This window comes from Procambarus clarkii, chromosome 13 (genome assembly GCF_040958095.1).
Source record: "Procambarus clarkii isolate CNS0578487 chromosome 13, FALCON_Pclarkii_2.0, whole genome shotgun sequence".
Classification (NCBI taxonomy): Eukaryota; Metazoa; Arthropoda; class Malacostraca; order Decapoda; family Cambaridae; genus Procambarus; species Procambarus clarkii.
The window spans coordinates 21,642,986-21,660,047 of NC_091162.1; the positions used below are offsets into that span (position 1 = coordinate 21,642,986).

The following is a 17,062-nucleotide window of genomic DNA, read 5'->3' on the forward strand; positions in this document are numbered from 1 at the left end:
TAACCTAACTTACCTAACCTAATGTAACTTACCTAACCTAACTTACCTTACATAACCTAACCTAACTTAACTAACCTAACCTAACTTATCTAACCAAACATAACTTACTTAACTTAACTTACCTAACATAACTTACATAACCTAACCTAACATAACGCAACTTACCTAACCTAACTTACCTAACTTAATGTAACTTACCTAACCTAACTTACCTTACATAACCTAACCTAACTTAACTAACCTAACCTAACTTACCTAATCTAACTTAATTTACCAAATCTAACCTAACTTACCTAACCTAACCTAACCTTACTAATTTAATGTAACTTACCTAACTAACTGTAACTAACCTCTTTTGATCTTAACCTTCCCACTTAAAATTCCCTCCTTCTTTTACTTTGTTTTCTTATATAAGTTCTTTTATCTTTGTAATAATAATATAAGTACAGTATTAAAGAGTCATATCTACTAAGACTTGAGATTGAAAAAAAGAAAAAGGAAGAGAGCAAAGGAAGGGGAACAAGGGAGGGAGAGAGAGGGGAGGGAGAGGGTGGAAGAGAGGAAGAGAAAGAGAAGGGAGAGAGGGGGACGAAGAGAGAAAGAAGAAGAGAAAACAAAGTAAAAGAAGGAGGGAAGATTAAGTGGGATTTAGGGTTTGGGTAAAATATACAAAAAGGAGAAAAAAACTATATCTATAAGGTTAAGGATAATATATTCAACAAAATATGTCCAACACAATAAACTACATCTGAAAGGTTAGGTTAAAAGTCAAAGAATAAGAACAGATTATATAAACCCCAATAACTACACTAAGATCAAAAGAGGTTAGGTTAAAGGGGGAACACTTATATAAAAAATAATAAATACATCTTATGATCAACTTGACGAATTTTAAGTAAAAAAGATGCAAAGTGCATAAACTAACATATCTAACAAATATCCCTTTAAATGCTAAAATATCCTAACTTTAACAAATAACCTTTGAAATGCATAAACATCCATTTGAGAAATTAACCTTTGAAACGAATAAATGCCTATATATATATATATATATATATATATATATATATATATATATATATATATATATATATATATATATATATATATATATATATAATATATATTATATATATACCGTTCTCACTTCTACCGTTCTACTGAACGGTAGAAGTGAGTGCCCCCAAAGATACAAAGCCAGTGTTCTCAATGCTTATATTCGTCGAGCGCTTACCCACTGCTCTGAATGGAGCAACGTGAGTAGAGAGTTTGAAAGAGTAACTCAGGTATTGGTGAACAACGGATATAGCAACGCGGAAATAAACGCTGCTATAAGAAGACACTTGGACCGTTGGTATAATTCAGAACCTAGAACAGAAACCACAACACCCCCAATAAAATTATATTACAAATCAACCATGCACAGTGAACATATAAAAGAGGAAAGAATAATGAAAGAAATAATCCGTAAAGGAGTAAAAAGCACTACTCCTAACCAAAACATAAACCTGATAATATTCTACAAAACCAAGAAGACTTCCGAACTCCTTATCAAAAACAGCCCGAAGCCGACGGAGAACCCTCTACAGCAGTCAAGCGTTGTATACATGTACACTTGCCCCCACGAAGGATGTAACCTTCAATGTAAGTACATAGGTATGACGTCGACCAAGCTGACGAGGCGTTTGACATGCCATCTTCAATCTGGTGCCCCTAGGAATCACATGAGACAAGCCCATGACATTACTCTAACAAGAGAAATGTTGAACAAGAATACTTGCATAATAGACAAAACCCAAGATTCAAGAAGATTACAAATTCTTGAGGCAATTCACATAAGAATAGAGCGACCTACCATGAACACCCAAATCACGGAACTATTTACTCTACCCACCATGAGAGTAAGGACAAGACAAGAACATATCGATGCCAATACAGAAGACAATGTCCAACATAACAGGCCAATTACACTGGATTAATCTTTGTGTTTAGATAGGAGATGCCTCGTATGGGCCAATACGCCTTCTGCAGCCCCTATGTTTATCCCTTATGTATCCCCCCATGTTTTTCACCTTCATTGTATTATCACCTGACCTAATGCGGGTATAAAATCAACTAGTATTGTAAGATCTGTTCACTTGAGAATGAACCATGGAGGTTCGAAACGTCGTGCAAATTATACAAATAAGTGTAATACACTCTATAGTAAAACACTTCTTTTCTTCACCTTAAAAGTACGAAAATGAGTTTTGGAGAACTCCTATTCCAATTAAGCCCTGATGCTAAGAAAATAGTTAGAGGGATAGAAGCCCTAAACCAGAAAATAATAAATACAGAATATGCGGTCATATTCAATGAAACATGTTTGAAAGAAAACCTGCTGCCAGTATACACCAATATATATATATATATATATATATATATATATATATATATATATATATATATATATATATATATATATATATATAAATTTTGTGAGGGTACCACCTCTGGTGCCAATGTGGGGACCCATAACCTCGGAGAAGAAAATAAAAAGTATTCAGAGGAGGCCTTGTGGTCTCTCACTGAACACCAATATTATCTTCTCCTACCACCCCCATTCTTTTGTATGTACACATATATATTTACTTTATTTGAACTTTGTTACAAAAAAGGAGTTATATATATATATATATATATATATATATATATATATATATATATATATATATATATATATATATATATATTGTCCCCATTGCTTCTGAGACACTCGGCGCCTGGGGTAAAAGTGCTACCAGTTTTTTGAAGGAACTGGGTTCTAGGCTCATTGAAACAACAAGGGACCCAAGAGCTGCAAGCTTTCTTTTCCAGCGCCTCAGTGTGGCGATACAGAGGGGAAATGCGCACTGCATCCAGGGTTCCTGCCCGCGATCTGAGGAGCTGGAGGAACTCGACAACCTATGATAACCATCTTTGTAACCCATATGTAACTCCTTCTTTGTAACAAAGTTCAAATAAAGTAAATATATATGTGTACATACAAAAGAATGGGGGTGGTAGGAGAAGATAATATTAGTGTTCAGTGAGAAACCACAAGGTCTCCTCTGAATACTTTTTATTTTCTTCTCCGAGGCTATGGGTCCCCACATTGGCACCACAGGTGGTACCCTCACAAACTTTTTTTAAAATATATATATATATATATATATATATATATATATATATATATATATATATATATATATATATATATATATATATATATATATATATATATATATATATATATTTTTGTCTGAAAATGGTCTCTGAAGAAAATTGTTCTTTATATGGTCTCTGTTCAATTTCTGTCTTTTTACTGGACCCTAATGAAAATGAGGATGAAAATGGTCTTTTTGAATAATTTCGGTCTTAGACTCTTAAATAAACTTCTATGATTATATGAACTCTGAAATATTTTTATAAAACTGAACTCTGAAAAAAATTGAATTTCACCCATAAAAACTCTTTAAGAACGTATGAGTGATTTCTGGTTTGAATTTCCCCCATAAGAACTCCTTAATTAAATCCATATGAGTGATTTTTCAAAAAACAAAACAAAACAAAAATTTATCATAGAGATTATTTTCAAAAAGACGGGAGCAGACTTTGCCCCTGAATTTTCCTTTAAAACAATTTCTTAACAAACTTCTATGAACTCTGAAATTGATTTTCAATTTTTCCCATAAGAATCCATTAACTGCAATTTGGAAAACTTGTGAAATTTATCACGAAACCCGACAGTGTATGGAAGAATGAACGAATTTACCTGGAACCCCGACAGTTCAGCAGAAAATGGAAAATTTATCAAGGAAACCCGACAGTCCAACAGAAAAATTGAAAAATTTATCAGAAAACCCGACAGTCCAGCAGTAAATGAGCTGGAAAACACATTTACTACTGGACTGTAATCCCTACTACTCCCAGTCACCTAGTAAGTAAGTATAATGGTACACACCCATGCCCAGCCTACTAGCAACTCAGGATAGTTATACACACCCATTCAAAGTCACCTAGCAAGTCAGTATTGTGGTACACACCCTTGCTCAGTCACCTAGCAAGTCAGTATAGTGGTACACACACTTTCCCAGTCACCTAGCAAGTCAGTATAGTGGTACATACACTTTCCCAGTCACCTAGCAAGTCAGTATTGTGGTACACACTCTTGCTCAGTCACCTAGCAAGTCAGTATTGAGGTAGTCCCACAGGGCTCTGTACTCGGACCTATCCTGCTTCTGATATACATAAATGATCTCCCAGAGGGTATAGACTCATTCCTCTCAATGTTTGCTGACGATGCCAAAATTATGAAAAGGATGAAGACCGAGGAGCACAGCTTGGGGCTTCAAGAAGACCTGGACAAGCTGCAGGAATGGTCGAACAAATAGTCGTTAGACTTTAACCCAAGCAAATGTAATGTAATGAAGATAGGTGTAGGGAGCAGGAGACCAGGGGCCAGATTCACGAAGGTACTTACGAATGTTTTTCTTCTTAGCTACGAATGTTTTTCTTCTTTGCGCCTTCGTGGCGGCTACGTCGGTATTCAGGTAGCTACACTAAGAAGAAAAACCTTCGTAAGTTTGGTCCGTCATCTAAGTGTACTGTCGACCACTCGTAGCTTTACCTAAACTGGATATAACTCAATGTTTCTCTACTACATAACACTGGGATCGATTTTAATATAAACAAAAGATAATTACTTGGCGAATCTTGTGAAGAGGAGTCCTTCGTGTTAGTTATATATGCATTCTCTGCTTGAAACTTTAAGTAAATATGTCTTTTATAATAGTCAAATTAGTTTTATAATAGCAAGATATTATACCAGTAGTTATTAAGTAAATAAACACTGGTGAACATCAAATATGAGAGAAGGTAATGAGCCATGCCTATGGGAGCATTTACTATCGCCAAATGCCCCTGTTCGCCTAGTAATCAGTAAGGGTGTACCTTAGCTATATATACTCAGTTTTAATTAATTTTGTTTGGTTTTATTTTGAAATTATATCTGGGTGAGACATAAAAGAAAAATATCCTGCACAAATGATATTAGGTAAGGAGAAGGGTAAAAACTTCAAAAACTTTTCTCATTGAATACTTAAACCTATAATTATGACTATATTTACTATTAAAAAAGAGAGAGGGAAGTAGGGGTTCAAGACCTCTTCCTGTTACACAATTTGGGTGTGGAACCAGTAATTAGCAAAAGAAGGCACCATGCCGGGAAGGCTATGTAGCAGTAAAGCAGTGAGGTGAGGCAGCTACTTATTTGAGGAATGCTTATTTTATTTACCTTATAAGCTGAGGCAGCCTATTTTATTTGAGGAATGCTCAGCTGATTCCTCTACATTTAGCATGGAACAAATTTGTGTCCAAGACCTCTTCCTGTTACACAATTTGGCGTGTGTAACAATCAGTAAGTAATTATCAAAAGAAGGCACCAAGCTGGGAAGGCTGTGTAGCACCATTGTGTGTAGCAATAAACCTAATTTTTTTTAACAAATAATGCACCTGTGAGAAACAAATCCTGTCAGCTGTAAAATATTGATGCAGTTATTTAAATAAAAAATATAATAAAAGAAATATTACTGGTTTATTTTTATCCTATCTTTTTGTACTATACAGTACAGTATATCCAAAGAAGTGAAAAATGGAGACATAATGCACAATTTAATGAATGATTCAAAAGAAATATGACTACTGTATTACATATCAACATGAGATCTTAATGATCCATGGTTAACATGATTTAATAAGGATAATATTGGTAATAACACAAACTATAATTTAAAATCTTTATTACTGATATTTTTGTATTAAGAAGCTTAGGTATACATAGCAATGTGCTGGTACCCTATTCTATATGGAAGATTACACAGTGTAGATAAAAAAAACTAGCTATAAGTTTATCTAATACTTCCATCTCACAGGAAGGTTAGTCATACATGGAATGAGGGGAGAAAATACCAGCCTCAATACAAAAAACAAATCAACTCTGACTAAACAATAACTTCACGATTTTCACAAGAGGTAAGCACTGAATCATGGGAACATTTTATTATAATTACTCTTACTAGTTTCTCCAAGACTCTTCTCAATGTATTTTTTTAACGTGCTTAAATTGATCTTGAAATATCCTATTTGTTTTTACATAATTGTCAATGTAAGGCAATTAATGAATAATGGGGGTACAGATCAAGTGCACTGACTGCATATTTCATGAACTATCAAGACAAGACTTCCCTAAGCCATTGTCTAATTAACTGATACACTCTCCTGAACTGTTCACAGTAATAACACCTTAATCACCATATCTCTGTGCAGAACCATGTCGCATCCTGCTGACCCTTTTGATTCCGCCCCTTTCAGAATGTAATCATAAACTTTAATTTTTTTATTTGGCTTATACAGTGCTGTTTGTCGAAACAGAATCATAAGCTCTATCTCTAATGACTTGGCCTGGCCAAGGGCTTCCCGTCTCGGGACAGATGTCATGTAATTACCCGTGACCCCCGACATTTAAGCGAGGAGGAACCATCTGGGTAACATTTAATATTGTTTAGTACCATCTGGGTAAAATTTAATATTGCTTAGTGCCGGAGTAAAAGTTTCCTCAGTTCAACATCCAAGAAAAGCCCCTTCTGAACAAGATTTGTGCAAATGTACTCTCAAAATTGTTCTAGAATTTTAGAAATTAAATAATTAGGAATTGAGTTGATTTCAGACACAGGTGAGGCTCAGCATAGGCTGTGTACAGCACATACTGCATACCACTGCATAATACCGGGTTTGCGAGGAGACTACTACAAGTACACTAACATGAATGCTTCAGACTTTAACGTAAAGGTAAATTATTAAACTGAGTTAAGCTAATGGGAAAAATTCAGCCCGGCCTGATAAATTTAAGTGAGTTGAAAAAATGCCACCACGGAATGGTTAAGTGATTGACATTACGTAAACATGCGCAAAGGCGAAAATGGAACACTCTAACTGAGCAGCTGGGCCTTGACAGATAGATGCATGTGTGTGTGCGGGAAGCTGGGAGGGTTGGTGGTGGTGCTGTATGTTCAAATGGTGGGGGACTTACTGGTGTTGTTGGTGGAGCTGAATGTTCAGAAGGTGGGGGACTTACTGGTGTTGTTGGTGGAGCTGAATGTTCAGAAGGTGGGGGACTTACTGGTGTTGGTGGTGTATGTTCAGATGGTGGGGGACTTACTGGTGTTGGTGGTGTATGTTCAGATGGTGGGGGACTTACTGGTGTTGGTGGTGGGATTCCAAGCAGTATTAGTATTCAGAATATATATTTTGCATATTTGGAAGGTATAGTGGAGGAGACAATGTTCTTGTATATACCCAGTGAAACATTGGGTATATACGTTTATGTTGGGCAGCAAGAGGTTATCTGCATAATTAATTAAGAGCCACAGGAGAAAACTTATATTAACAACAGGGGTATACTTATCGAGGTAGACAGCAGGAGTATACTTTCTGAGGCAGACAACAGGAGTATACTTACAGAGGTAGACAACAGGGGTATACTTACTGAAGATGACAACAGGAGTATACTTAATGAGGCAGACATTAGGGGTATACTTACTGAGGTAGACAACAGGGGTATACTTACCGAGGCAGACCGATGAAGGGGTTGGGGCAGAGAGGGAAAGTAGGAGGAGGGAAGGGGGTAAGGTGTAAGGTTAATGGAGGGAGTCGGCTGGTTAGCAGGAGGGGTTGATGAATGGGTTGGGGGGAGAGGGTGGGGGAAGGCCGGGTAAGGGTTGGAAGGTGTAGCCTAGGAGGGATTGAGAAGGAGGGTTGTAAGCAGGGGGGTTTTGGGGTTGGGGGTTATAGGGGGTGGGGTTGGGAGAGACCAGGTTGTGGGGGTTAAGAGTGACATGTAATGTTCCACAATCCCAATAACGCATCGACAAGAACTTGGGTGGTGATTGGCTGGGGTTGGCATGGTTCTGTCTGGGGTTGGGGTGGGTATGGGGCGGCCTGGGGGTAGAATAGGTATGGGGCGGCCTAGGGGGGATATAGGGTTGCGTGGGGTGGACATGTCGGGAGGGATTGGGTGGGGGATGGGTGGAGTCACTTTTGCATCCATGGAAAACATCCATGTTCACCATTTTCCAACTCCCTGGGACCTGACGACGATTCCAGATGAACTCCAATGCATGACGCGTGTACATAACAAACATTCACCATCAATACCAAAAAAGTTAACTTAACCCTTGAAAACTTCCATGCGCCCGTTCTTGGCTGTTAAGAATTTCGCCAGTAATAAAAAATGTATCTATCCTGTGAGCGGCCATTCGTCATCTCGTTGTTATGACAGGCGCTGACAGGTGTTCTCGTCACCCTGATCCCAGACGAAATGAATGGAATTCTTCTCTCTCGTTATATGCGACCCTCATTCGAAATTAAAGAGATGAAAAATATCGAGTTTACTCTACTGAACATTATTAAAATATAAAAAAAGATTAACATACCAAATTATTAAAAGTTAAAAAAACTTATTTTACATTAAATCCATTTATTGACGTTAATTGGTTGGGTTTATCCTATAAACACTGGTTATACGCTTGGACTAGATGGAGCTTGAATAAATTAAAAAAAAATCACCTCTGAACTCGGCGCTGAGTCAACCCACACACAAAAAAAACTGTCTCGCGCAAAATCATTTAAACGCTGAAAATTCCAATTTTCAATTTACAACTTTTAAACAAGGCCGACGTTAATAGCCCGCAAAAATGAAGAACACTGACACCTGGGACACGCATTTGTCACGTTAATTTGAATTTTTGCCAAAATCTAAGTTTTCACCCCAAACTGGACTCTTAAAATATTATATCACCAATCGTGAAAACTCGCTTAAATCGGCAAAAGTCAATCTTCGCATCTCTGACGTTAACACAATAATTCTTTTACTGGCGAGGTCGAAAGACTAGCACTGATACCTCCGACGTTCACTTAACTCACGAAATCGAATTTTCGCCAAAATCCGAGTTTCCAGACGACTGGACTCGGAAAATTTTCCGTCACCCAAAATATGGAAAACTCGCTTAAATCAACAAAAACGATTTTTTACTCTTTCCTGATGAAAACAAAATATTTCTCCTAACTGGAGAAATCTAAAGAACCACATTGAACTATTTAGCATTGATTTCACACACAATTCGTATTAATCGCAATTAACTCGAATTTCCGTCGAAGTGGACTGAGAAAAAATTCGCACACGATTTTCAAAAACAATTTCTTTACAACTTCACGACCCTGCTTCCATAAAAACTACTGTACCACACGACAGTACTCTTACTCTTGATACCTATCCTAGGAACATACAACTTAATTAGGCGAAAACTTAGAAACTACAAGGGGAACTTAATGTATTACTTAAGAAACGAAATTTGAACACTGGAACACTGAAATCCAAGGGAAGCACTTAATTTAGGGGTGGGGTGGGGGGGGGGGGAGGATACTAACATCTACTTAACAAACTTGATTTAAAGACTATAACCGTCCTGTCCCGGCCTACCCTGTCGTCCCAAGCCTAGGTAACGCACATATCTAGATTCCGACAGTATGAAAATACCTGCCTTCGCGGTCAACGGTTAGACTAGAAGGCGGAACGACCGACGAATCTACTGTTTGACGTTACTGTCATTCCGTTGCTAGAGAAATTTTCTAGGCCATCCCTCAGCTAACCCTGGTAGCTTTCATGGCTTTACTGTAAAGTCTAGCAGTTGAGTCATCTAACACGCCCTCAGGGAAAATAATAGCGTTCTATTTACTTCCCTGCCCGGACAATTCGAACACAAGAATTGCTGTTGGGAAGAAACCACGCAACACCCTTTTCCTTAGTTGCAGAGGGTCGAGAAATAAGTACCCTTTCCAACAAATAAAGGCAGCCCCCTTATACTCCTATCATATAACCATACACTTAATTAAATTAATTAACCTATTGTAGGTGACCTAATGGCCAAGATGCGAGGGCTTTTCAACAATTTATTGAGAAATTTATGAAAACACCGCTGCTACCATTGTAACGGGACCAGAGTAATGTCTCTCTCTTGTCCACTACCCTGCCCGTAGATCTCAATGACCCCAGAGCCCTACACTTCCAGCCCTCAGTTCACGTCTCGTGACCTTAGACGATTGACCGCCTAGATACAACAAACACGAGACGTTGCACTAGGCCTTTCTAGCAAACTCAAGGAACTTTATTTGCTGCCACCACCAAACCAAAAAACGATTTAAAAGATTAATTAATCATGGTTTGGACCAAGTAATTAACCATCAATTCCTTGGGGCTTAATCCCCAATTACTTGGAAAAGGGGTGGGGGGGGGGGGGGGGTGATGAATTTACGTTAAGTGTGGGAATTAACTTGAAAACAAGGGGGATATATCAGATAATAAAAAAGATTAGGTTTGCTTGCCACATGTATACCAGCTTAGTCCAAGCAACCCGACGCGTGGAGACCACGATATAGACAATCAATATATAGTTTCGGGAAAAACTAAAAAATACTAAAAATCTTAAAACAACGTTTATTAAAACAAAATTATCAAAATGAACATAAAAGAGGACACTCCCTCTCCTTAACACTTCTTAACTGAAATCTTTCCTACTGAGGCAAGATGGGTATCAACTATACCAAACTCTACAGTACTTTACCAAAAATCTAAGTCCAGCTGAAGTTGTTCTGGCCTTTGGGGAGGTGATGGTTGTCCTCCCAGCTGCTGCTCAACCCACACTGACTCCCTCTTACAACCCAAGAGACTGTCCTAGGCAAGTATTACTCCACCTGGTTATTAATTACCAAGCGAGGTTAATTGAACAAACTAATCTTAATTTACTGGCCAACCCAGATGGTTGAATTCTTATTGAGTCTGATGGTAATTCTATTAAGCATCTTGGGGAGAGGCTATTTCCAATTACAATATTGACTAGTGACCTGAATTTATACTTTATGAATTAATAAATATAGGAGGCTGTGGTCACCCCCTAGCCACTTAACCTTGACTCAGGCTACATCATAGGCTATGCCTGGTGAGCTAGTTCCCTCTATTGTAACTGGTCACTGTCTTTTTGACGGTATACTGGCCCTGATCTTTTACTCTACACACAAGTTAACCTAACCTAAGACCTTAAACCAGATTAGTTATTACTGAATTTTACCGATATATCCAAAACTTGTTGAATTAATACAATTACATTTTGTAGTTCTAACATGTTAATCCTTATAATCTCTGGGGAGATGACCTTTCCCAGCATATCAGGTTAAAAATACCCTGTGACTCTCACTACAACTTATGTGAGACCACGTGGTCTCATAATGTCTAATGATCTGGGAATTTATAATTTCTACAACAAGCTTTAGTTTGTTACAAGGCGGTTACTTATCGAGGAGATAACAGGAGTATTCTTACTGAGGCAGACAACAGGAGTATACTTCCTGAGGCAGACCACAAGAGTATACTAACTGAGGGATACAACAGGAGTATTCTTACTGAGGCAGACAACAGGAGTATACTTCCTGAGGCAGACCACAAGAGTATACTAACTGAGGGATACAACAGGAGTATTCTTACTGAGGCAGACAACAGGAGTATACTTCCTGAGGCAGACAACAGGAGTATACTTCCTGAGGCAGACAACAGGAGTATACTTCCTGAGGCAGACAACAGGAGTATACTTATTGAGGCAAACAACAGGAGAATACTTACTGAGGGATACAACAGGAGTATACTTACTGAGGTAGACAACAGGGGTGTACTTACTGAGGGAAACAACAGGAGTATACTTACTGAGGTAGACATCAGGAGTATACTTACTGAGGGAGACAACAGGGGTATACTTACTGAGGCAGACAACAGGAGTATACTTACTAAGGTAGACAACATTGTTATACTTACTGAGGATGACAACAGGGGTATACCTACTGAGGGAGACAACATGCGTATACTTACTGAGGGAGACAATAGGGGTATACTTACTGAGGCAGCAGCGGGCACCGTTGGGGCAATCATCGTAGTCAGTGAGGGGGTTGAGACAGTCAGCCGGATCCCACACACACTCTCCCCCACCTGTACCGCACCTCTCACCCGCACCTCCTGTCTGGAGCACCTGTGGGGGGGTGAGACTGTCAGCCGGACCCCACATAAACTCAAAAGCCTCCACTCACGATATGTCTTAGCATCACCTCTGAAAGATATAAGGACCAAAGGTTTGTGTGTGTGTCTGCTCACAATGTGGCCAGAGGGGTTACTTTGACGCTCTGAGAATACGTACTTTAACGCACAAACACTTGCAAGGGATATCACGGTGTCGTAGATAGCATAGTGTAGTAGCATGGTGTAGTAGCATAGTGTAGTAGCGTGGAGTCGTGGCGGGGTGTAGTGGCGTGTAGTGTCATGGTGTAGTAGCATAGTGTACTAGCATGGTGTAGTAGCGTAGTGTATTAGCGTGCTGTAGTGACGTTATGTAGTAGCACAGAATAGGGGCGTGGTGTAGTGGAGTTGTGTAGTGGCGTGGTGTAGTGGCGTGTAGTGTTGTAGTGTAGTAGCATAGTATAGTAGCATGGTGAAGTGGTGTGGCGTGGAGGTGTGGTGAAGTGGCATGATGTAATGGTGTAGTGTAGTAGCCTAGCGTAGTAGCCGAGAGTAGTAGCGTTATGTAGTAGTGTGGTGTAGTGGCGTTGTGTAGTGGCGTGGTGTAGTAGCGTAGTGTGGTAGCGTGGTGTAGTGGTGGAGAAAAGTGGCATGGTGTAGTAGCCTGGTGTAATAGCGTGGTGTAGTAGCCTGGAGTAGTAGCATGGTGTAGTGACGTGGTGTAGTTACGTGGTGTAATAGCGTGGTGTAGTAGCCTGGAGTAGTAGCCTGGAGTAGTAGCATGGTGTAGTGGCGTGGTGTAGTAGCCTGGTGTAATAGCCTGGTGTAGTAGCCTGGTGTAGTTACGTGGTGTAGTGGCGTGGTGTAGTAGCTAGGTGTAGTAGCACAATGTAGTAGCCTGTAGTACTAGCGTGGTGTAGTAACGTGGTGAAGTAGCCTGGAGTAGTAATGTGGTGTAGTAGCCTGGAGTAGTAGCCTGGTGTAGTGGCGTGGTGTAGTAGCCTGGCATAGTATTATGTGGAGTAGCCTGGTATAGTTGTGTAGTAGCAAGGTGTAGTGGCATGGTGTAGTAGCCTGGTTGTTACGGACCCGAGCCCAGCGTCCGAGCACGGAGCAGTGACGGCCGCGCCATCTGTGGGTCAGCTCCCGAAACCCCCTCCAAATGGACGACGCCATCTAATGAGGACGAGATATACTGGCCACAAGGGCTAGTTTCCCGTCCTGATCAGCTCATAACACAGCCGCTGCTGACCTCTGGTGAGGTGACGCTTGGACAGCAATGCCATCTATGGAGTGGATAGGTGGGCGTTTGTGTCTAAGCCTGTAAGTGAGGTGCCCTAGAGTGTAACCAGTACTGATGACGTGTCTGATTACAGAGTCGACCTGGGACTGCTGTAATGAACGTTGGATCAGTCTACCCAAGGCAGCCGTAGAACCTCCACGCATTTTCTGTAGAAGCTGTGAGTCACCCCCCCCGGATGAACACTGTTGTGTTAGCCTGCCTGTGACGTGGCAGTTCAGGATTTGTCGTACCCGGGACTGACTGGTGGAGAAGACTAACCACTGGGGTGTTGTGGTGAGGAGAGTGATCTGTGTAATCACACGAGGCTCCTGCCTAGGGCTCGCAACCCTAGTATCGGTCGTGGAGTGGCCTACGCAGCGTTGCTGATTGGAACCTGCCAGCTAAAGGCTGGATTTGTGGTTGACGGCCTCCACGACGGTGCACCCAGTGGGACTGTGATTTGGCTGGCCTGTGGCCGGGGTAGACTCGCTAAGAGAATCTAAGGATTCGTCGAGAGGCCACAAGAAGAGAACCAGGGCTACTCGTCTTGAGCACCGTTAAGCAGAGCATCCTGTGTCTTCAGAAGAAGACAAGACGTGTACATAAGTGTAGTGATAGCCCCAGCGAGTGACTGTTTATATATTTATTTATTGGTGGTGGCAATATATATATTTAAGTTTTAGTATGTTTGTATCCCTTCCCCTTTAATTTACTTGCGTTACGGAACACACCCCTTGAAAGCCACTACTAACTTGGGGCCGGATACCCTACCTCTAACAACATCAGAGAAAGAACCCAGTTGCGACCCAAGAGGGCCGTAACACTGGTGTAGTAGCCTGGTGTAGTAGTGTGGTGTAGTGGCGTGCTGTAGAGGCATTGTGTAGTAGCATAGTGTAGTAGCATGGTGTAGTAGCCTGGTGTAGAAGGATGTTGTAGTAGCGTGGTGTAGTAGTGTGGTGTAGTAGCGTGGTGTAGAAGCGTGGTGTAGTGGTATAGTGTAGTAGCATGGTGTACTGGCGTGGTGTAGTGGAGTAGTGTAGTGGAGAGGAGTAGTTGACTGGTGTAGTAGCCTTCGCTGTATCTATCGATGATTTCTGTGTTATTTGTTAAGACTTCTCTGGTGATGGTCTGGTTGTGGGAAGAGATTATATGTTCCTTAATGGAGCCCTGTTGCTTATGCATCGTTAATCGCCTGGAAAGAGATGTTGTTGTCTTGCCTATATACTGAGTTCTTTGAGGCTTACAGTCCCCAAATAGGCATTTGAAGGCATAGACGACGTTGGTCTCTTTTAAAGCGTTCTGCTTTGTGTCTGGAGAGTTTCTCATGAGTAGGCTGGCCGTTTTCTTGGTTTTATAGTAAATCGTCAATTGTATCTTCTGATTTTTGTCTGTAGGGATAACGTTCCTATTAACAATATCTTTCAGGACCCTTTCCTCCGTTTTATGAGCTGTGGAAAAGAAATTCCTGTAAAATAGTCTAATAGGGGGTACAGGTGTTGTGTTAGTTGTCTCTTCAGAGGTTGCATGGCATTTCACCTTCCTTCTTATGATGTCTTCAATGAAACCATTGGAGAAGCCGTTGTTGACTAGGACCTGCCTTACCCTACAGAGTTCTTCATCGACTTGCTTCCATCCTGAGCTGTGGCTGAGAACACGGTCGACATAAGCGTTAACAACACTCCTCTTGTACCTGTCTGGGCAGTCACTGTTGGCATTGAGGCACATTCCTATGTTTGTTTCCTTAGTGTAGACTGCAGTGTGGAAACCTCCGCTCCTTTCCATGACTGTTACATCTAGAAAGGGCAGCTTCCCATCCTTCTTCATCTCGTAAGTGAAACGCAACACATAATTCCGCTCAAATGCCTCTTTCAGCTCCTGCAGATGTTTGACATCAGGTACCTGTGTAAAAATGTCATCAACATACTTGCAGTATATGGCCGGTTTCAAGTTCATATCGACTAAGACCTTCTGTTCGATGGTACCCATGTAGAAGTTAGCAAACTAAAGTCTTTGAAAATGTAATAAGTTATTACGAAACGCGTTCAAGTGTCGCGTCAGACTAGAAATAAAAATGAATTTTGGAGAATTGATTTTTCTATTACCATCGACAGTGAAAAGAAAAAGAAATATTGAGAAAATTCGTGTTAGAATTATTAATCTTACTTTTTCGGTCATATTTAATAATATATGTTTACAACGCACGCACTTCTCAGCCTACTATGCAAGGCCCGATTTGCCTAATGAGCCAAGTTATCCCGAATTAATATATTTTCTCTAATTTTTTTCTTATGAAATGATAAAGCTACCCATTTCATTATGTATGAGGTAAATTTTTTTTTATTGGAGTTAAAATTAAAGTAGATATATGACCGAACCTAACCAACCCTACCTAACCTAACCTAACCTAACTTTATAGGTTAGGTTAGGTTAGGTAGCCGAAAAAGTTAGGTTAGGTTAGGTAGTCGAAAAAACATTAATTCATGAAAACTTAGCTTATTAGACAAATCGGGCCTTGCATAGTAGGCTGAGAAGTGCGTTCTGGCTACTAGGTACGACATATATATATATATGATTTGTATGTCAACCCTTAAATACATTTCCTCTGGCAACACTCTACCTTCCATTACCCACAACAAATCAGCTTAACGGTTTGAGCCCTCCTGAGGCAGCTGCCCGGTGAAAGTACCCTCAGATCGTTAAAGAAGATTTACGTTTGTTTTTCCCCACTAGCCAGCCTAAACATTTACATATATTGGCAACCCATTCGAACCTGACCTGACCTGAGAGTGCTGAGAGTAACACCACTACAGTCTCATTAGTTATTGTCTCGTGAACGAGTGCACATCTCCCAGTAGCAGTCTACCAGTACTACCTGCAGTTACTACCAGCCACCACTAGCAGTTACTACCAGCCACCACTAGCAGTTACTACCAGCCACCACTAGCAGTTACTACCAGCCACCACTAGCAGTTACTACCAGCCACCACTAGCAGTTACTACCAGCCACCACTAGCAGTTACTACCAGCCACCACTAGCAGTTACTACCAGCCACCACTAGCAGTTACTACCAGCCACCACTAGCAGTTACTACCAGCCACCACTAGCAGTTACTACCAGCCACCACTAGCAGTTACTACCAGCCACCACTAGCAGTTACTACCAGCCACCACTAGCAGTTACTACCAGCCACTCTACAAGATACTACCAGCCACTCTCACGCCCAAGGGACACTAATGCGTATTTAATAATTTGTTTAGAATGATTACCGAGTGCGAGACAAATAGTTGCTGTGTGAGTGTATTTACTATTTGTGTGTGTGCGCCTGTGTACTCACCTCCCAGATGGTACCTTGTGTTCAGCCTTCTGCTCCCTTCGCCTAATTTCATTACTTTACACTTTCCTGAGTTGAACTTTTGCAGCCATTTTCTAGACAATTTCTCCAGTTTGTCCTGAAGTCTCTCTCTATCTTTATCTGTTTTGATTCTTCTCATAATTTTTGCATCATCAGCAAACATTGAGAGGAATGAGTCTATACCCTCTGGAAGGTCGTTTACATATAATAGAAACAGGATGGGTCCGAGTACAGAGCCCTGTGGAACCCCGCTGGTGACATCTCGCCACTCTGATGCCTCCCTCTCACCGTTAC

The 17,062-nt window shown here is 40.5% G+C and overlaps 1 protein-coding gene across 1 annotated transcript in view; it reads right to left on the bottom strand.

Moving 5' to 3' along the window:
- LOC138364389 (axoneme-associated protein mst101(2)-like) overlaps positions 1 to 17,062 on the bottom strand; it is a 63,264-nt gene that overhangs the window by 36,371 nt on the left and 9,831 nt on the right. Inside the window, exon 2 of the mRNA XM_069324008.1 lies at positions 12,020 to 12,149. Coding sequence (XP_069180109.1) covers positions 12,020 to 12,149 — 130 coding nt within the window. The remainder of the gene's footprint in view (positions 1 to 12,019; positions 12,150 to 17,062) is intronic.